This window comes from Scyliorhinus canicula, chromosome 31, assembly GCF_902713615.1.
Source record: "Scyliorhinus canicula chromosome 31, sScyCan1.1, whole genome shotgun sequence".
In the NCBI taxonomy this organism is placed as follows: domain Eukaryota; kingdom Metazoa; phylum Chordata; class Chondrichthyes; order Carcharhiniformes; family Scyliorhinidae; genus Scyliorhinus; species Scyliorhinus canicula.
Window position 1 is genome coordinate 10,737,233 of NC_052176.1, and position 21,595 is coordinate 10,758,827.

The following is a 21,595-nucleotide window of genomic DNA, read 5'->3' on the forward strand; positions in this document are numbered from 1 at the left end:
CTGAAGCGTGGTACATTGGCGAGACCATGCAGACACTGCGACAACGAATGAACGGGCATCGTGCGACAATTACCAGGCAGGAATATTCCCTTCCAGTCGGGGAACACTTCAGGAGTCAAGGGCATTCAGCCTCTGATCTCTGCATAAGCGTTCTCCAAGGCGGTCTTCAGGACACGCGACAACGCAGAATTGCCGTGCTAGAACTTATCGCTAAGTTTTGCACGCATGAGTGCGGCCTCAACAGGAATCTTGGATTCATGTCGCATTGCATCCACCCCAAACCATCTGGCCTGGACTTGCAAAATCCCACCAACCGTTCTGGCTTGAGACAATTCACACATCTTTAACCTGTGATTATCCCTCTCCCTGGATCTGTAATGATTCGATTACCTGCAAATGCTCACATTCCAAGCATTGTCCAGCATCTCTGACTTTGTCTATATAAATGTTGCTGGAACATACATCGCCAACCACCTGAGGAAGGAGCTGTGCTCCGAAAATTCGTGTTTGAAACAAACCTGTTGGACTTTAACCTGGTGTTGTAAGACTTCTTACTGTGCTCACCCCAGTCCAACGCCGGCATCTCCACATCTAAATTCATCGTCATTTCATTTCAAACAAGATATGCTTTTCCTACTTTTGAACCCCAGCCAGAGTCCTGTATCTGAGTGCCATCTTTGTCCAAGCCGCTGGGGGTTAACGAGCTTTTCATTGCTGCATTGATCAGTTTCCCTCAATCAACAAGGACCGAATTCCCGCTCCACCTGTTCCTCACCAGAAGATATTGAGAGTTTGAGATCTGAACGACGTGAAGTATGCAATTGGAGAGTTGCAGACTGGTGACTGGAATCTCTCTCCACAGCTGCTTCCGGTGCTGCTTTCACAGACAAGAAGCCAAAGAACCCCTCCAGTGTCGAAACAGGAGAACGTTTTACCAGTAGAGGCGGCAAAAGAGAGTTCTGCGAGAAGTCAACTTAGTCACATCGACTGTACTGTGGGTAGCTGAAGAACAGGTGTCAAGGGCGGATCGGACTGAAAGTCAAACTTTGATACTAATAAAGAAGAAGGCAGATGTTCTGCTGGGTAAAATTGAATTGTTTGCTTTTGGTGTGAGTGAGAAAATAAATAGCAGCGGATGGTTTCGATCCATCGACTTCTGGGTTATGGGCCCAGCACGCCCCCGCTGCGCCACTCTGCTCGCAGTTGAATCTTTGCGGGACCGGACATGAGGCAGATTTTGAAGAAATCAGTAACAGGTCGATCAATATTCCCAGAGAGGTGAAACTGCCGCCCCGAATTTCCTTCTGTGAAGATGATGCCAGTTACTCCCAACTTTTCCATCAGAACAACGTCACAGACGAAATCACTTCACATACACAGAGCAACCATTCAGCACGAAAGTAAAATACCTGAACTATGCTGACCAGAATCGAGAAAACGGGGCTATTCTCGGCTATTTACATTCTCCCTCACACCAAAAGTAAACATAACGCGCATTCCTGTTTGCTTTGCAGCAAATACCAATCAGAATATTTCTTGCAGTCGCATCCTGACATTAGTCCCGGGAATGAAGGAGACAGCATGACAGATTACAACATTGCAATGCTCACAAATAGGGAACCACAGAGAAAATGCTTTAAAATGTCAGCAGGTCTGACAGCATCTGCAGGGAGAGAGTTCCGAGTCCAGGTGATCCTTTGTCAATGCTTTCTTCAACAATAAATTACAATAGAAACCGAGTTCCCAACTTCCCCCCTCGGACGAATGTGAACAATCCAACCAGGCAGATTATTTACAAACAAGAGAAGACGAATTTTACGTGGAGTCCTGGGATCAATATTAATTGTTCAACCAGAGTTATTGAAGCAGATTATCGAGTCATTAACTGGGCTTTTGCCTTTGGGGTCTTGCTGTGCGTATGAGAGCAGAAATCTCATGTCCTAGGAACAAATCTTTTCCTTTGGAAGATATTGGATCTTCCTGATGTTGATAAACAGCCGGAGAAAAGTAACCTCGTTAAAGGAAACTCAATATCAGGACCGATATTCGAACCCACACCTTCAAAGGAGACTGCGATATGAACGCAGCGCTTTGGACCGCTCGGCCATCCTGTGCGTTATCGTCAGAGCTAAGATCCGTGCACAAATCGACTTAAATTCGATCTTCATCTCATTTCATTTCAAACAAGATATGCTTTTCCTACTTTTGAACCCCAGCCAGAGTCCTGACAGGAGAACGCTCATCCTGTGGAGGCGGCAAAAAAGTGAATGGGAGAAGTCAACTTAGTCACCTCAACTGTACTGTGGGTAGCCGAAGAACAGGTGTCAAAGGGGGTATCAGACTGAAAGCAAGAGTTAGATGCCAATAAAGAAGAAGGAGGGTGATCTGCTGGGCAAAAGCGACTTGTTTGCTTTTGGTATGAGTGAGAAAACAAATAGCAGAAGATGGTTTAAATCCATCCACCTCGGGATAATGGGCCCAGCACGCTTCCGCTGTGCCACTCTGCTCCTGGTTAACTCTCCGTCGGACCGGACGTCAGGCAAATTTTGAAGAAATCAGTAACAGGTCGATCAATGTTCACAGGGAGCTGAAAGTGCCGCTCCGAACTTCCTTCTGTGAAGGTAATTCCAGTCACTCCCCACTTTCCCATCAGAACAATGTCACAGAAGAAATCACGTTACCTTCACAGAACAACCATTCAGTACGACAGTAACATATCTGAACTATGCTGACCAGAATCAGTGCGCTCAAACGTGCGTTCTTGCTGAAAGAACAAATGAGGAAGTGAATAGTTGTCTGGCTACCGCAGGGCAGTGATGTCGCAGCTCCTGGTTTGAGGAGCAGAGTGCCGCAGCGGAAGCGTGCTGGGCCATTACCCCGAGGTCGAGGAAACGGGGCTATTCTCGGCTATTTACATTCTCCATCACACCAAAAGTGAACATGACGCACATTCCTGTTTGCTTTGCAGCAAATACCTATCAGAATATTTCATGCAGTCTCATCCTGACATTATTCCGGGAATGAAGGAGACAGCATGACACTTTGTGAAGGTCACAAACAGGGAACCACAGAGAACATGATGTAAAATATCAACATGTCTGGCAGCAACTGTGGAGAAAGAAGAGCTATCGTTTCGAGTCCAGGTGACCCGTTGTCTAAGATGGACTGAAGCGCGTTCCAGTAGGACCCCGCAGACGGACAAAATAGATAGACAACGTTTTCCAGTAATAGCTCACAGGAGACCAATAAGGAAATAAAGCATTATCGAGTAATAAATCACAATAGAAACCCAGCTCCCATCTTCCCCTCATGTACGGATGTGAACAATCCAACCAGCCACACTTTTTACAACAAGAGAAGACGATTTTTCCCCGGAGTCCAGGAATCAATATTTATTCCTCAGCCAGTCACCGTGCCGATTACGCAGTAATTAACTAGGCTTTTACCTGTTGGTTCTTGCTGTGCGAAATTTAGCAGTAATCTCATGTCCTGAAGCCACCGCTTCCCCATTGAATGGGTGGTATTGGATATTCCTGGGATTTAACATTTTGCTGGAGAACTGTAATCTCGTGGAGGAAAAGTCAATGTCTGGAGTGGTATTCGAACCCACGCTTCCAGAAATGACTGCGACTTCAACACAGCGTCTTAGAATGCTCAACCACCCTGACACTGCGCGGCGGAAGGTACGCTCCGCGCAAAACTCGACTTTAATTCTATCTTCATCGTCATTTAATTAGAATCTATATGTGTTTTTATTACTTGTGAGCCACAGAAAGAGTCCTGTATCTGAGTGCCATCCTTCCCCAAGCCGCAGGGGCTGAAGGAGCTTTTTGTTGCTGCATTGATCAGTTTGCTCCAATCAACAAGGACCGAATTTCCGCCCGACCTCATCCTCACAAGAAGGTATTGAGAGTCTAAGATCCGAGCAACATGCGGTATCCAATTGGAGCGTTGCAACCTGGCGACTGGATTGTCTCTCCACAGCTGCTACCTTGCTGCTTTCACAGACAAGTAGCCGAAGAACCCCTCCAGTGTCCAAACAGGAGGACGTTAATCCAGTGGAGGCGGCAGAAGAGTGTTCTGGGACAAGTCAACTGAGTCACCTCGACTGTACTGTGGCTAGCTGAAGAAACGGTGTCAAAGAGCGGATCAGACAGAAAGCAAAAGTTTGATTATAACAAAGTAAAAGGCTGATGTGCTCCTGGGTGATTGCGACTTGTTTGCTTTTGGTGTGAATGAGAAAATAAATAGCAGAGGATGGTTTCGAATCACCGACTTCGGGGTTATGGGCCCAGCACGCTTCCACTGCGCCACTCTGCTCGTGGTTGATATGTCGCGTGTCGGACTTGAGGCAAAGTTTGAAGAAATCAGTAACAGGTTGACCAATGGTGCCAGAGAGGTGAAACTACCGCCCCGAACTTCCTTCTATGAAGGTGATTCCAGTCACTCCCCAGTTTCCCATCAGAGCAACGTCACAAAAGAAATCACAGCACCTTCACAGAACAACCATTCAGCACGGAAGTAAAATATCTGAACTATACTGACCAGAATCAGTCTGCTCAAACGTGTGTTCTTGCTGAAAGAACAAATGAGAAAGTGAAGAGTTGTCTGGCTACCGAAGGGCAGTAATGTCGCAGCTCCTGGTTAAGGGAGCAGAATGCCGCAGCGGAAGTGTGCCGGGCCGTTACACCGAGGTCGAGGAAACGGGGCTATTCTCGGCTATTTACATTCTCCCTAACGCACATTCCTGTTTGCGTTCCGGCAAATACCTATCAGAATCTTTCTTGCTGGCTCATCCCGACATTAGTCCCGGGAATGAAGGAGACAGCATGACACATTACAACATTGTAAAGCTCACAAATAGGGAACCAGAGGGAAAATGCTTTAAAGTCTCAGCAGGTCTGACAGCATGTGTAGGGAGAGAAAACAACTAACGTTTCGAGTCCAGGTGACCCTTTGTCAAATCTGGATTGTAAACGTTATCCAGTAGTACCCCACAGAGGAGCAATATAGATACATACTGATGTCCGTGAATGGCTACCAATAAGGAAATAAAGCATTAACGAACAATAAATCACAACAGAAACCGAGTTCCCAACTTCCCCTCTCGGGCGGATGTGAACAATCCAACCAGCCAGACTATTTACAACAAGTGAAGTCGAATTTCACCCGGAGTCCTGGGATCAATATTAATTCGTCAACCAGAGTCACTGAAGGAGAATATCGAGTCATTCACTGGGCTTTCGCCTGCCGGACTTGCTGTGCGTATTTAAGCAGGAATCTCCTGAGAACAAAGCTTTGCCTTTGAGAGGGAGATTTTCTATCTTTCTGAGGTTGAAAGTACAGCCGGAGAAATCTAACCCCGTGGGGGTTACTCAATATCAGGAGTGGGATTCGAACCCACGTCTTGAGAGGAGACTGCGACCTGAACGCAACGCCTTAGACCGCTCGGCCATCCTGATGCGCTGTAGTTTAAACTAAGATCCGTGCACAAATCGACTTAAATTCAATCCTCATCGTCATTTCTATTCCAACAACATCTGCTTTTCCTACTTTTGAACCCCAGCCAGAGTCACATCCCTGTCCAAGCCGCATGGGGAAAGGAGCTTCTCATTGCTGCATTGATCACGTTGCTCCAATCAACAAGGACCAAATTCCCACTCTTTCTGATCCTCACAGGAAGATATTGAGAGTCGAAGATCTGAGCGACGTGACGTATCCAATTGGAGAATTACATTCTGGCGACTGAAATCTCTCTCCACAGCTGCTTCCGGTGCTGCTTTCACAGACAAGTAGCCGAAGAAATCCACCAATACCCAAACAGGAGAACATTCATCCAGTGGAGGCGTCAGATGATTCTTTGGGAGAAGTCAACTTAGTCACCTCGACTGTACTATGGGTAGCTGAAGAACAGGTGTCAAAGAGCGGATCAGACTGAAAGCAAAAGTTTGATGCTAATAAAGAAGAAGGCGGATGTTCTGCTGGGTGCTCGCGACTTGTTTGCTTTTGGTGTGAGTGAGAAAATAAATAGCAGAGGATGGTTTTGACCCATCGACTTCTAGGTTATGGGCTCACCGGGCTTGCGCTGCGCCACTCTGCTCGTGGTTGATGCACTCCGTAGTCGTACATGAGGCAAAGTTTGAAGAAATCAGTAACAGGTTGATCAATGGTGCCAGATATGTGAAACTGCCGCCCCGAACTTCCTTCTGTGAAGGTGATTCCAGTCACTCCCCACTTTCCCATCAGAACAACGTCACAGAGAAATAACATCGCCTTCACAGAACAACCATTCAGCACGAAAGTAAAATATCTGAACTATGCAGACCAGAATCAGTGTGCTCAAACGTCTGTTCTTGTTGGAGGAACAAATGAACAAATGAGAAAGTGAATAGTTGCCTGGCTACCGAAGGGCAGTAATGACGCAGCTCCTGGTTAAGGGAGCAGAGTGCCGCAGCGGAAGCGTGCTGGGCCGTTACGCCGAGGTCGAGGAAACGGTGCTAATCTCGGCTATTTACATTCTCCCTCTCATCAAAAGTAATCATAACGCACGTTCCTGTTTGCTTTGCAGCAAATACCTACCAGAATCTTTCTTGCTGGCTCATCCCGACATTCGTCCCAGGAATCCAGGAGACAGCATGACACATTACAACATTGTAAAGCTCACAAATAGGGAACCACAGTGAAAATGCTTTAAAGTCTCAGCAGGTCTGACAGCATGTGCAGGGAGAGAAAACAACTAACGTTTCGAGTCCAGGTGATCCTTTGTCAAATCTGGATTGGAAACGTTATCCAGTCGTACCCCACAGAGGAGCAATATAGATACATACTGATGTTCGTGGATGGCTCACAATAAGGAAATAAAGCATTATCGAACAATAAATCACAACAGAAACCGAGTTCCCAACTTCCACTCTCGGACGGATGTGAACAATCCAACCAGCCAGACTATTTACAACAAGAGAAGACGAATTTTACCGGAAGTCCTGGGCTCAATATTAATTCCTCAACCAGAGTCACTGAAGGAGATTATCGAATCATTAACTGGGCTGCCGCCTGTCGGGTCTTGCTGTGCGTATTTTAGCAGGAATCTCATGTCCTGGGACCAACGCTTTTCCATTGAATTGGAGGACTTGGATCTTCCTGTGGTTGAAAATCTTGCTGTAGAAATTTAACCTCTTGTAGGCAAAGAAAACGATAGGAGTGGGGTTCGAACCCTCGCTTCCAGAAACGATTGCGATCTGAACGCGGCACCTTTGACCGCGCGGGCATCCTGATGCATTGAAGTCGAATCTAAGATCCGTTCACAAATCGACTTAAATTCTATCTTCATCGTCATTTCATTTCAAACAAGATATTCTTTTCCTACTTTTGATCGCCAGCTAGAGTCCTGTATCTGAGTGCCATCCCTATCCGTGCCGCTCGGGGTTAAGGAGCTTCGCATTGCTGCATTGATCAGTTTGCTCCAATCAACAAAGACCGAACTGCCGCCGTCCTGTTCCTCACCCGAAGATATTGAGAGTCCAAGATCTGAGCGACGTGCTGTATCTAATCGGAGTCGAGGAATCGAGGCTATTCTCTGCTATTTACATTCTTCCTATCCTTCCAAACATGGCCGGGATTTTCTCAGACCTTACTTTCTTGCTATTCTGTTCGTTCAATTATCTCTCATCTTGGTGCTTTGTTTAGATGCTAAGCAGTCCACACTATCTGTTTGATCTGGACAAATAATCGATGCTCCAATTAGAACAAAATGTTGTGTGCCAATCGATTCAATCCAATCCTGTGGAATGAATTCTAATCTCCTCAGGATGATGTTTAATGATTTGCTGAATGATCTGCTGTTTGTTCACGGGGTGAAAGGTTATGACACTGGATTGGGAATCCAGGGGACAGCAATAATCTTTGGGACAGAGAATAAATCCCAGGACGGCAGCTGGTGAAATTAAAATTCACTGATTTCGTGAATGTGGAATTTAAAGGCATCGGAGCTGGTTACATTTAGTCAGGTGCAAGCTGGCACATTTTCTGATTGGTTGTTTAATGCTCCGCAGTAAATACACAACTTCTTCACGGACTTTCCACAATGTTTTCAATAACAGTTGAATTTCCACCATACTTCCAATGTAACTGATATTGTTGCACAAATAATGTAATCAGACGAACAGTGCGTTTCGGAAGCTGAGATTTTCCAATAGTTCAAGTGTTGGTCTCCAAATCCAATGGCCTTTTTCTATCCCTTCTCACAGACAGATTGGGACTCCGGACATCGCATGAAAGCACTAACTTCCTGGAGTGATTTCAGGCTGGGTTTATAATGCTATATATCGAACAAATTGTCAATGACTGTCCTGTTAAAAGCAGTTCAGTTAGCGGAGTGGCTGTGACTTTGTACTTGCAATCAAAAGTGGCAGCACAATAGCACAGTGGTTAGAACAGTCGCTTCACAGCTCCAGCGAGCTGTCTGTGCGGCGCCTGCGCGTTCACCTTGTGCCCAAGTAGGGAGCCAAGAAAGTCATTAAGAAACCGGCAGTAAAGGGCGGCAAGAAGCGGCGAAGGTCGAGGAAGGAGAGTTACTCCATCTACATCTACAAAGCGATGAAGCAGGTTCACCCCGACACCGGCATCGCCTCCAAGGCCATGAGCATCATGAACTCGTTCGTCAACGATATTTTCGAGCGTATCGCGGGTGAGGCTTCCCGCCTGGCCCATTACAACAAGCGCCACACCATCAGCTGCCGGGAGATCCAGACCGCCGTGCGCCTGCTGCTGCCCGGGGAACTGGCCAAGTACGCCGTGTCGGAAGGGACAAAGGCGCTCACGAAGTACACCAGCTCCAAGTAAAACTGCACAATGGACTGAAAACCACAACGGCTCTTTTAAGAGCCACCCACAATCTCTGTGAAAAAGCTGCACCATGTTTTCCCGCATTGACTTCATGAGAAATCTCTTTGTGGAGGATAGAGATTTGTTCCGTTCCAGAATGTTGTGAATGTGGCTTCATACCCACCCGTCACAGTTTCACACAGAATAGACACTCAAACTGAAGTGAGAGCGGATTTTAAACCCAGTCTGGTATTTGTGACGGATAATGAGGAGAAACACAATTTCAGAAGTGAATTATATAAATTTAATGATAAATATATTCAAAGTTTAACAATTGGTGAGTTGAATTCATCAGGAAATTATTATTTTGTTTCTCTCGGGTGACCTGGTTCCCGCTCCCGGAACAGAGTAAAGGCGGGAATGAAGAGGTTATTTTCGGGCTGATGTGTTTATTCCGCAGTTTCCCAGGGGACGGAATTAGCGAGATTTGAGCACACACAGGACCTGTGTCCATTGCAGCGCTTTAAGATCTGCCTCTCCCCGGCCCTCCCTATTCTCCGGACACAAAGCTGCCTGTTCCACCGGCGGCATAGAGTCGGGGATTCTCTCCAAACTTACCAGTGCGACACTCCCGGCCGCTTTCAGGAGAGAGGCTCAGAAATCAGCCCTTTTCTCTATGTTTCTGCTTATGCAGAGAGATGAGATTTGCTCCGTTTTAAATTGCTGAACGGGGTTTTATTACCGCCGGTTACAGATAAGAGACTGACAAATTCAAACTGTTCCTAAAATAGAGCCAGGATTTTGGGAGGGAAAATCCAATAAACAGATCACAAAGTGTGAGATTCAAATAGTTTCCTGAACAATGATCCGTTCCGTTATTTGGGATTTTCTTGAACCGAAATTGGCGGGAGTTTCGAATTTGAAAATGTCAGCCAATCAAAACCTCCAGATTTTTCTCCCTGGCCTGTGATTGGTTAATTCTTGACTGCACTTAAGTTATCAAATATAATTTGTATCCACAGACAAATACAAAAATATTCTGAACATGAATAAATGTGACGTCTGCTCCACACAAGTTACAGGGAAGTGTGTCGCCAGCTCCTCACACACATTTCGGACATTGTCAGTGACAGAGCACAGAGACACAGACAGGTCATCAGTTCCACAGTCTCAGGCAGCAGAAATAGTTCCAGAGACACATTTCCAACACATCAATCAAACAGCAGGAGAGACAGACGCTGTGTCCATGTCACCCTAACTCAGTACCACTGACAGGAGGCCCCATAAATCCCAGTGCAAATTCTCACCCACTCTCATCCTCACTGTATCAGTTCCACAATGGAGCAGGCTTAGTGAAATAATCAATATCAGAGAAAACTGGTTTCCGGTTAAGAATTACACAATTAACCTTAATAATGTACTCTGAGATTCGAGTTAAATACGCGTCACATCACTCACATCATGGGTGGCTGTACTAATCCCCAGAGTGTGTCCTCACAAATACATTAGATGCAAACCCAAATATCAGCTCCATTCTCAGATTGAGATATGCTGAATGTGACAAAGATATAAATTCTGATTCTCATTTAAAACTCACCTAATTTATGAAAATAAATGATACAATATAACTTCGATGACTTGAGAACTGAGCTGTAACTTGCAAACTATTCCAAAATCCTCACTCAATCTGTTCCAGATGGAAGACACTGCCGCAATTCCAGACTGTGGTCCATTTTACATTCATGTCAGAATTCTGACTCAGAATCAGACTGAGTATCACAGATCAAATCAATGTGAGCATCTTGAGTTAAAATTCCAGAACAATCCAGTATCAGATTGAAGGTTACATTATCTTTCGCAATTGTGTTTGATATTAAATGCCGGTCCAAAACTATCACACATTGTTTGCTTAAAAACTCCCACAGCAATGGTCTCTTTCTGTGCTGGAAACGTACGTGGAATGAATGCAAACTTATAAACTGTCCCTGAGATTGAAAGGTCACATTCTGATTCGCATCCTCACATTGAGCCACAGAGCCTGACAAGTACAGGATAATCCTCAAACACATGTTCATACTACAATCCATCCTCACACTGAGTCCTGGAACATGACCGATTCAGGATAATTCTCAAACAGTTGTTGAGAGTAAGATGCTGAAAGGCACTGTACTCACTCATCAATAGCAGTCGCAAAAAGAAACAGACTCAACAATTGTACCTCTGAGAGATTTAGAAATGGTTAAAGACTCTCAGAGAGGAAACAATAATGACATACAAATGGAAGACTGCACGCGCATACACAGACAGGTATACACATACACACCAATACACACACGTATACACTCAGATACACACACAGTATACAGGCCCACACAAATTATACACACACACGTACACAGAAACATACACACACAGGTATACACACACACAGTTATATATATACACGTGTACACACAGTATACAGAGCCACACACATTATACTCACACAGTAGTACATACCCGCACACACAAGTATATTCACACAGGCACATAAACATTCACACATATTCTCAAATACATATACATATAAATAAACACATATGTGCACACACACAGATATACACAGAGACAGATACATTGTATCAACGAAATAATTTATCAAGCTACAGTGAAGTGACAGCGATATATTTCCAAAACAGGATGGTGAGTGGCTGGAGGAGAGCCTCCAGGTCGTGGTGTCGCTCTGTGTCAGCCGCCCTTGTCCCTCTCTAGATGGTGGTGGATGTGGGTTTGGAAGGTGTTGCCAAAGGAGCCTTGGTGACTTCCTGCAGTGAATCCTGTAGCTGGTATACACGCTGCCAATCTGCATCAGTGGTGGAGCGAGTGAGGGTTTACAGATGGGATGCCGATCAAGCGGGATGCCTTGTCCTAGATGGTGTCAAACTTATTCAGTGTTGTTGAAATTGCAACAATTTAAGGAAATGGAAATTATTCCATTACATTCCTGATTTATGCCGTGTCGACAGGGTTTGGGGAGCCAGGGAGTGAGTGACTCGCCACAGGAGTCCGAGTCATTGACCTGCCTTGCAGCTGCAGTATTTATATGAGCAGTTCAGTTCCTGGCCAAACGCAATCAGTAAGATGTTGGGAGTAGGGTTTCAGTGATGGTAATTCCTGTGAATGTCAAGGGGTGATGGTTACATTCTCACTTATTATGAAATATGAAAATATGAAAACCCCTTATTGTCGCAAGTAGGCTTCAAAATAAGTCACTGTGAAAAGCCCCGAGTCGCCACGTTCCGGCGCCTGTTCGGGGAGGCTGGTATGGGAATGGTCTTTTCCTGGAACATTTCAGCCCAAGCCTGGATATTGTCCAGGTTGGTGCATTTGGACATGGACTGTTTCATTAACAGAGGAGTTGTGAATGGTGCTAAACATTGTGCAGTCATGGAAAGCCTGAGATTGTGGGTGTTTGCAACATTTACAGCGTGTGTCCCTGTCAGAGTAAATGTCATTCCAGACATTGATTGCACATATTAAGTGTTTGCTGGAAGGGGGAAGCCGAGTAAAACAAAACGGTGTCCTGTAAAGAAATGTCAGATCAGACAGATTTGTGGCGAGCAGCTGAATGTTTCTTTCTACTGCACCGGAAAGTAAAAAAATAACTAGCAGAGAATGGTTTCGATCCATCGACCTCTGGGTTATGGGCCCAGCACGCTTCCGCTGCGCCACTCTGCTCTCGATTGAAAGGATACAATTCTGGACTTCCGCAATGTTGTTCATCAGGAGCACATGTTCTCGACAGCGCACCCTGGCGGCACAATTCCACTGTATAACTCACCAACAATGGAAAACACACACAACCACACAACAGCAGCAGGACACTGTCACCTTACACAAGATAACACACACGCAAAGGAGAATCGACTGTCTGATCATATATAGAAAGTGTTCCCTCCTAAAATCTACCCTCTTTCCTCTTGTGTAACTGTGTTCTCTGCATCTTCGCTCTGTTATTGAAAGGTTTCCCCTGACGTTAATTAAACTGCTTTCCGAAATTTAAGTATATTCTCTCCCGCTGAACTGTGATTTCTACTGTGGAGCCGAGATCTCTATACTGTGTAACTGCTCTCTGCTGTGGAATATGATCTCTGCTGTGAACTGGGCACTCCGCTGGGAAACTGCCATCTCTCCTGTGGAAATGTGCTCTCTGCTGTGGGACTGTGTTCTCTGCTGTCAAACTGTGCTCTCTGCTGAGGAAATGTGGACCAGATGTGATGCAGCTGAGGATGATGAGTGGTGTATGGTGGACATTGTGAACTTACTGGCCAGAAACTTCCGAACTCTATTTTTGTTTTTTTGGACAGCTACAATCCACGTGTTTATTCTGAGACACAACAATGAATAAAAGTGAATCAGTGTTCAGCAGTTTCTAACATCCCAGACCTCCAGTTTGTTCCTATTGAGAACCCCGTCCTCGATGGAAGCTTTTGCTCTAAGAATTGGACCACCGCCGCCTGGGAATACGGCAGCAAATCCTTCAAGATCTGATCTGTAACAAAATCACAGAATAATGCAATGTCCCCTCGTGACATACCCTTCTCGTGAGGGGGACAGGTGCTCCATATCCGCTCTGTCTATACCTATCATAATCTTGTGCACCTCGATCAGATCACCCCTCAGTCATCTCTGTTCCTGCAAGAGAAAAAAAATCAAGCGTATCCAACCTCTCTTCATATCTTAAATGTTCCATCCCAAACAACAACCGGCTGAATCACCTCTGCACCCCATTCAGTGCAGTCACATATTTCCTGTTATATGGTGACCAGAATTGCACACGGTACTCCAGCTGTGACCTCACCAACATTCTATACAACTCCAACGTGACCTGTCTGCTTTTGTAATCTATGCCCCGATTGATAAAGACAAATATCTCAGATGCCTTTTCCAGCAGCCTATTAACCTGCCCTTCTGCCTGCAGAGATCTATGGACAAACAGTCCAAGGCCCCTTTGTTCCGCAGGACTTCCCAGTGTCAGGCCATTCACATTAATCCAAAATAATATAATATTCTTTATTGTCACAAAGAGGCTTATCTTAACACTGCAATGAAGTTACTGCGAAAATCCCCGACCAAAGGCATCATATCTTATTTTTCAGCGTTAAAATCCATCAGCCACTTTTCTGCCCATTTGACCATCCCGTCTATATCTTCCTGTAACTCAAGACCCTCAACCTCACTGTAAACTTGAAACTCAGTGAAAGGATTTCACTCTCATCTCGGAATCTGATCACCGCCTCAATCCTAACATTCAGCTTTGGTGGGCAGACAAGACAACTTACTTCCCGCAGCCCCGCAGCACAGACTGGATAATATCCCAAACTCCTATCCTGCTATTGTCACATTGCTCCACCAACTTGTTCACTTCACAAAACTCCAGGAATCTCAGACCCAATCTTCAGACCGTTGATTTGCTCTTCAACTCACACCTTGTCCCTGATTAATTCCATCTTGGGAAGAGGGGTTCGACATTCCGAGGTACTCTGCAGACATCCAGTTGCTGGTGATGGACCAAAGGAGGCCAACAACCTGAAAGAAAGCCTCTCTCACAGCCCTGTGAGCATGGCTCCATTAGTCGGTACAGTCAATACCTGCAGAACAGATAACAATGGAGAGAAGTGTGAGCAATTTCAGCGTCACAATTCTCTGGACATAGAGGATTCAAAATAAAACATTTTTGAAAACACTGAACAGATCCTCTGGCAGCAGCACTCTAGTCAATGGGGAAAATCCAATGGATTTCTAGTGGAAAGATTTAACAACTGGATGATGACAGCTGAAATCAGTCCTCGCGTTACAATCTCTATAGATATTCCAGTGAATTGAAACCTGCAAAAGGCATACTTTTCGACTAGAAATCCAATACATTTCCCACTGTTATGGAAGTTGTCAATCGCACAGATGGTCAAACGGAATATAGCTGGGCTGGGATTTTAATCCATATTTTTCTTTGGGGAACAGACACTTTCACGCACTAAGTTACAGAGTGTGACGATGTTCAACTAACCCCAAAGAACAGCAGTTCGGCTCGTTGGTCTAGGGGTATGATTCTCGCTTAGTGACTTTCATTTGCGGTAAAATGCGAGAGGTCCCGGGTTCGGAGCCCAGCTTTTGGGGTTGGGGTGGATCTTTCCAGGAGATGGTGCTCTTTCCAAGGGCCGGTGCAGACTCGATGGGCCGAATGACCTCCTTCTGCACTGTCAATTCTATAATTCTATAAACACTGGTATACTTTAGGGATCTGTAGTATCTGTGAAAAGAGAAATAGTTACCATTTCACATCCTGACCTTTCATTGCAATGACCTGTTTCTCTCTACACAGAGCTGCCGGGTCAGCTGAATATTTCCAGCATTTTCTGTCTTTGTTTCAGATTTGCAGCATCCGCAGTATTTTGTTTTTGGGTCAAAGGACAATGAGTTGTCTTTCCTGCTCTGAGGGTTATTGCAGATATCTCTGGCTGTGGCTGTCGCTGATTCGGCCAAAAACCGGGTGCTCCGGTTTCCTCCCACAGTCCAAAGATGTGCGGGTTAGGTGGATTGGCCATGTTAAATTGCCCGTAGTGTAAGGTTAATGGGGGGATTGTTGGGTTACGGGTATACGGGTTACGTGGGTTTGAGTAGGGTGATCATGGCTCGGCACAACATCGAGGGCCGAAGGGCCTGTTCTGTGCTGTACTGTTCTATGTTCTATGTTCTATTACGTCCTATCATGAATTGACCTTGAGAATGATGGATGGGGGGGGGGGTGTGTGATTCAGGAACCGCTGCAAGTCCATATGGTGTATGTACACACACAGTGCTGTTCGGGAGGGGTTCCAGGTTTGGATGGTGCCCCGCGGAGGAAAAGTCAATGTCAGGTGTGGAATTCGAGCCAATACTTCCAGAGGAGACTGCGACCTGAACTCGGCCAGCCTGACGTATTCGAAAGGTTCGGTGCGATTAGGACGAAATCGGGTGGTCTTTCCGAGGGTCGGTACCGACTCGATGGGCCGAATGGCCACCTTCTGCACTGGAGGCATTCTATGATTATTTAAACAGGGTGAAAATGGCAGCATCAGGGCACAAGGACAAGTTAAGGTCGCAGACCAGAGTAAGTGTCCTATGTAATGACACATCGAACATGAAAAATAATTAGACAATTACATTTATTGTGGACTGGTGTCATCTGCTGGCGGAACGGGAGCCGGACGACACGGACACTTTCATTCAGGAGCATTTTAAATTGGAGTGAAATAACTTACGCAAAGTAAGTATTTGTTCCGAAACAGTTTTTCAAATTAATCTAAAGAAGCAAAAGGACAAAGACCCAACCAGTGAGCGATGGTGGTATAGTGGTGAGCATAGCTGCCTTCCAAGCAGTTGACCCGAGTTCGATTCCCGGCCATCGCAAAAACAAGTTGGAAATTTCTGCCCCACTACCTGAGTAAGAGGAACAACTTTTCGCTCAGAATGTATGCGCAGGTCCGGCAGGGAATGAAATGAGAATTTACCAATTTTTTTGCGGGGTTTCAGTATGGACAGTGTTCGACTATTAACCGCCCCCAGCCCACCCCCACCCCCACCCCCACCCAACCCCCACCAGCCGTCAAACAAAAGTTAAAAATCGCAGCATTTTTACTTCGCGCTCACGAAGTGGCCCAAACAGAAACACAACAGACACGTTACAGACGAGGATGGGATTTGAAGCCACGCGTACAGAGCACAATGGGCTATTGTGCATCACCTTAACCACGTGGTACAGCTGCTTTACTGCATGGCCCTTTAATATCCCTCAATCTGACTTCTTTGAGTTTTTCGCCGTTGGGTGAAAATAAAACATGAATCTATGAGGGGAAACACTAACTGCTCAGCAGTTGGGCTTGTGGCGCAACGGTAGCGCGTCTGACTCCAGATCAGAAAGTTGCGTGTTCAAATCACGTCAGGCTCAGGTAGGTTATCTGCAGCTGTTTTCAGGAATATATCTCTGTGTGGGAATGTTCCGGAAGTGACTCCGCTCAAAATCACGATGCTGGTAATTTCTTTCCGGATATTTCAGATTTACACGCTCAGTTTATATATTTGAGCAGTTCCATCCAACATTATCAAACATCAAACATCAGTAAGAATGAACACCAACACCTCCTCCACAATAGTCCTCAATACCGGTGCCCCGTAAGGCTGCTTAGCTCCCTACTCTACTACCTGTACACAGACGACTGCGTGGCAAAACTTGGTTCCAACTCTATCTACAATTTTGCTGACGAAACGACCATAGTGGGCCGGATCTCGAATAACGACGAGTCCGAATACAGGGGGGAGATAGAGAACCTACTGGAGTGGTGTAGCGACAACAATCTCTCCCTCAATGCCAGCAAAACTAAAGAGCTGGTCATCTACTTCAGGAAGCAAAGTACTGTGCACACCCCTGTCAGCATCAACGGAGCCGAGGTGGAGATGGTTAGCAGTTTCAAATTCCTAGCGGTGCACATCACCAAAAATCTTTTCCCGGTCCCCTCACGTCGATGCTATCACCAAGAAAGCACAACAGCGCCTATACTTCCTCAGGAAACTAAGGAAATTTTGCATGTCCACATTAACCCTTACCAAATTTTACAGATGCACTATAGAAAGCATCCTATCGGGCTGCATCACAGCCTGGTATGGCAACTGCTCGGCCCAGGACCGCAAGGAACTTCAGAGAGTCGTGAATACCACCCAGTCCAACACACGAACCTGCCTCCCATCCATGGACTCCGTCTACACCTCCCGCAGCTGGGGGGAAAGTGGGCAGCATAATCAAGGATCCCTCCAACCCGGTTTACTCACTTTGCCAACTTCTTCCATCGGGCAGGAGATACAGAAGTCTGAGAACACGGACGAACAGACTCAAAAACAGCTTCTTCTCCACTGTCACCAAACTCCTAATTGACCCTCTTATTGACTGACCTCATTAACACTACACCCTGTATGTTTCAACCGATGCCAATGCTTATAAGAACATAAGAACGTAAGAACTAGGAGCAGGAGTAGGCCATCTGGCCCCTCGAGCCTGCTCCGCCATTCAATTAGATCATGGCTGATCTTTTGTGGACTCAGCTCCACTTTCCGGCCCGAACTCCATAACCCTTAAATCCTTTATTCTTCAAAAAACTATCTATCTTTACCTTAAAAACATGTAATGAAGGAAATGTAGTTACATTGCATATCTTGTGAAGCCCTATTATGTATTCTCATGTGTTTTCTTGTATTTTCTTGAATTTTGTTTAATTCCCTTTTCTTGCATGCACTGAATGATCTGTTGAGCTGTTTGCAGAAAAATACTTTTCACTGTACCTCGGTACACGTGACAATAAACAAATCCATTCCAATCCAATCCATTAGGAAACTCGGCCAGCTTAGTTGGTGGAGCGTAAAACTCCACATCCCAGGGTCGTGCGATCGAGCACCAAGTTGGGCGTTTCCATATTACTATCTGAGAGTATTGAACCAACTGTTAGGGCAGCACGGTAGCACAGTGGTTTGCACAGTATCTTCACGTCTCCAAGGCTCCAGTTTCGATTACCGGCTTGCGTCATGTTAGAAAGATCTCACCGCTCGTGGGTGAGACCAGAAGTGGTGGGCAGTTAAAAACAAGGATGTCGCCCTTTTCGGACGGAGATGTGGAAATTTCTCACTCTCAGTGAGCTGTGCGACTCTGGAACTCTGCCTCAGGAATCAGCGGAAGCAGATCATTGATTACCTTCAAGGCAGAGATGGGGAAATTCTTGTTCAGCAAATTAATCAAAGGTTTATCGGGGTTACGTGCAAACATTGCATTCAGACAGTGACCTGGGTGCACAAGCGTGCGGTTTTGTATTTGATATATCAGTTCCACACAATGGTGAAACGGTCTTAAAATGTCGTTCTCATTTCTTCACGTGTTCTCCACTGATATATTCGCTGCAATATCTTCTCTGGACACAAATCACGGCAGCACAAGTGGTTCACAGCGCCAGGGTTCCAGGTTCAATTCACTGTCTGTGCGGAGTCTGCACCTTCTGCCCGTGTCTGCGTGGGTTTCCGCCGGGTGCTCCGGTTTTCTCCCCACAGTGCGAAGACGTGGATTAGGTGGATTGGCCATGCTAAATTGCCCTTAGTTACCATACGGGACCAGTCTTTATATATAGAAACCTCATTCCGGCCCTGGGTCACTGCCCGTGTGGAGTTTGCATATTCTTCCCATGTCTGCGTGGGTTTCACCCCCACAACCCAAAGATGTGCATTGGCCACGCTAAATTGGCCCTTAATTGGAAAAGTAGTGTATTCTATTTATACAAAAATAAGTAAATAGAAACGCCGAGCACAAAGCCACCGTTCTGTACCTGTTCTCTCTGCTGTGTCACTGTTCTCTCTGCTGAGTAACTGTGCTTTCTGCTGTGTAACTGTTCTCTCTGCTGTGTCACTGTTTTCTCTGCTGTGTAACTGTGCTCTCTGCTGCGTAACTGAGCTCTCTGCTGTGTAACTGTGCTCTCTGCTGCGTAACTGTGCTCTTTGCTGCGTAACTGCTCTCTCTGCTGTGTCACTGTTTTCTCTGCTGTGTAACTGTTCTCTCTGCTGTGTCACTGTTTTATCTGCTGAGTAACTGAGCTTTCTGCTGTGTCACTGTTTTCTCTGCTGTGTACCTGTTCTCTCTGCTGTGTACCTGTTCTTTCTGCTGTGTCACTGTTCTCCCTGCTGTGTAACTGAGCTCCCTGCTGTGTAACTGTTCTCTCTGCTGTGTAACTGTTCTCTCTGCTGTGTAACTGTTCTCTCTGCTGTGTAACTGTTCTCTCTGCTGTGTAACAGTGCTCTCTGCTGCGTAACTGTACTCTGCTCTGTAACTGTTCTCTCTGCTGTGTAACAGTGCTCTCTGCTGTGTAACTGTTCTATCTGCTGAGTAACTGAGCTCCCTGCTGTGTAACTGTTCTCTCTGCTGAGAAACTGAGCTTTCTGCTGAGTAACTGTTCTCTCTGTCGTGGAACCGTGACTCTGCCGGTGACAGATCTTCACTGTGGTTGTCTCAAATCATCCCCTGTTGTGGAAATGTGTTCCCGGTTGTGGAAATATAATCCGTCTGAAGCAGAACTTTTCTCCGCCATTACTGAGACGAAATTCCAATCCCAGATTTATCAAATCTTCTCACGAAAGATTAGTTCAGGCGGCTGGATTCCTCGTCCAGAGACAGAACCTTGTGTTCCTGTTATCAAAACAGTTCGTTCACCTGAACATTCTCAGATAAAAATGAGCCGCCCAACGTGGGGCTCGAACCCACGACGCTGGAATTAAGAGTCCCATGTTCTACCGACTGAGCTAGCCGGGCTGCTTCCAAAAGCATCCGTAACCCTCCTCCTGAGCAGCTTAGAAATACTAAGCAGCGAACTTTGTGTCACATAGTTTCCTAAAATTCCGATTCATTCTTCGGTCGCTGGGAGCAGGGATCGAACCTTCTGGGGAAAGTCCAACACCTTAACCATTTGATGATCGCAGCTATGTTCAGTCGGTCATTCATTAATAATGTGGTCGATATAAAACATTATAAAACCAGCCTGAAATCACTCCAGGAAGTTCTTGCGATGAACGGTGCCCCGGTGTTTATGTGATTTGTGGTTGAACCGGCCTTAAAAATGACCATTGGATTTGGAGAGAAGCCTTGAGAGACTCGAAATTCCCGGCTCCCTAAACGCTCAATTCCACTGATTCAATTGTTTGCGGAAGAAAATCAGTTACATTGGAAATATCCCAGAAGTTCATTTTTGCATTACATGGAACAGCTCCGAACTTCCCAGTCTAGATCCAGAGTAAAGCAATTCAATCAGAGAAACTGACAGCACAGAAGGAGACCTGTGCTGACCGAATGGTCCCGTGGTTACGTGATGACGCATCCACAATGATCAGCTGTTCTCCCCGGATCGCGCTCAGAGCACAAGCCTGGAGCAGCTGCAAAAACAGTAAATACATTATTTTTTGTTACAAGTCCTTGGTCGCCAGTCTTTGAGAGATCAGAATTTCTCCATGGTGTCGGGAGCGGACAGTATGACGCAAGGGCTTCACCGCCTCAGCCCGCTACTGACATAGAATCATAGAATCCCTACAGTGCAAAGGAAGACCATTCGGCACAACGAACATATACTGACCCTCCGAATGCTCACGCACCTGCCCTCCACTGGAATATTGGGTCCGATGGAGAAACTCTGCCCCCCACTTCCAACCCCTGAAATCCCCTCTCATTAATGAGGTGCAGGATTCGAGTGTCAGTGCAGACTCGATGGGGTGAATGGCCTCCTTCTGAATTATACTGGTTTCTATGGAAACAGATATGATCATAGTATTTATTAACATGGGATAAACATTGGCTTGTCAACCCCCTGAAAATCTATTCAATCAGTGAATTTGAATGGTGGGATTTATTCCCTGTCCCAAAGATTAGTTCAGGCCCCTGGAATTCAAATCCAGTGACATAATCTTTCATCCCTCTGAACAAAAAACAGTTGATTCAGCTGATTATTAAACATCTTAGGCCAGTGGGCCGATGAATGGCAGATGGAGTTTAATTTGGATCAACGTGAGGTGATGCATTTTGGTCGATCAAATCAGGGATTGACCTACTCAGTTAATGGTAGGGGGTTGGGGAGAATTACAGAACAAACAGGTCTATGGAACAGGTTCACGGCTCCTTGAAGGTGGTGTCGCAGGTGGACTGGGTGGTGAAGAAGGCATTCAGCATGCTAGGTTTTAA

General features: G+C 45.8%; 1 protein-coding gene and 5 non-coding genes across 6 annotated transcripts; 3 read left to right on the plus strand and 3 right to left on the minus strand.

The window, feature by feature from the left end:
- Positions 1–5,379: 5,379 nt before the first annotated feature.
- On the minus strand, positions 5,380–5,462 carry trnal-cag. Its single transcript has one exon. It is a non-coding gene; the product is annotated as a tRNA-Leu (tRNA).
- A 1,377-nt stretch (positions 5,463–6,839) lies between these two features.
- Positions 6,840–8,983, plus strand: LOC119958861 (histone H2B-like). The gene is made up of 2 exons (XM_038787365.1): positions 6,840–7,160; positions 8,500–8,983. The coding sequence occupies exons 1-2, from the start codon at positions 6,840–6,842 to the stop codon at positions 8,839–8,841; spliced, it is 663 nt and encodes a 220-aa protein (XP_038643293.1). The 3' UTR covers positions 8,842–8,983.
- A 3,485-nt stretch (positions 8,984–12,468) lies between these two features.
- On the minus strand, positions 12,469–12,540 carry trnam-cau. Its single transcript has one exon. It is a non-coding gene; the product is annotated as a tRNA-Met (tRNA).
- Positions 12,541–16,179: 3,639 nt separating this feature from the next.
- trnag-ucc lies at positions 16,180–16,251 on the plus strand. Its single transcript has one exon. It is a non-coding gene; the product is annotated as a tRNA-Gly (tRNA).
- A 466-nt stretch (positions 16,252–16,717) lies between these two features.
- trnaw-cca lies at positions 16,718–16,789 on the plus strand. Its single transcript has one exon. It is a non-coding gene; the product is annotated as a tRNA-Trp (tRNA).
- Positions 16,790–20,106: 3,317 nt separating this feature from the next.
- trnak-cuu lies at positions 20,107–20,179 on the minus strand. Its single transcript has one exon. It is a non-coding gene; the product is annotated as a tRNA-Lys (tRNA).
- Between the last annotated feature and the right edge of the window lie 1,416 nt (positions 20,180–21,595).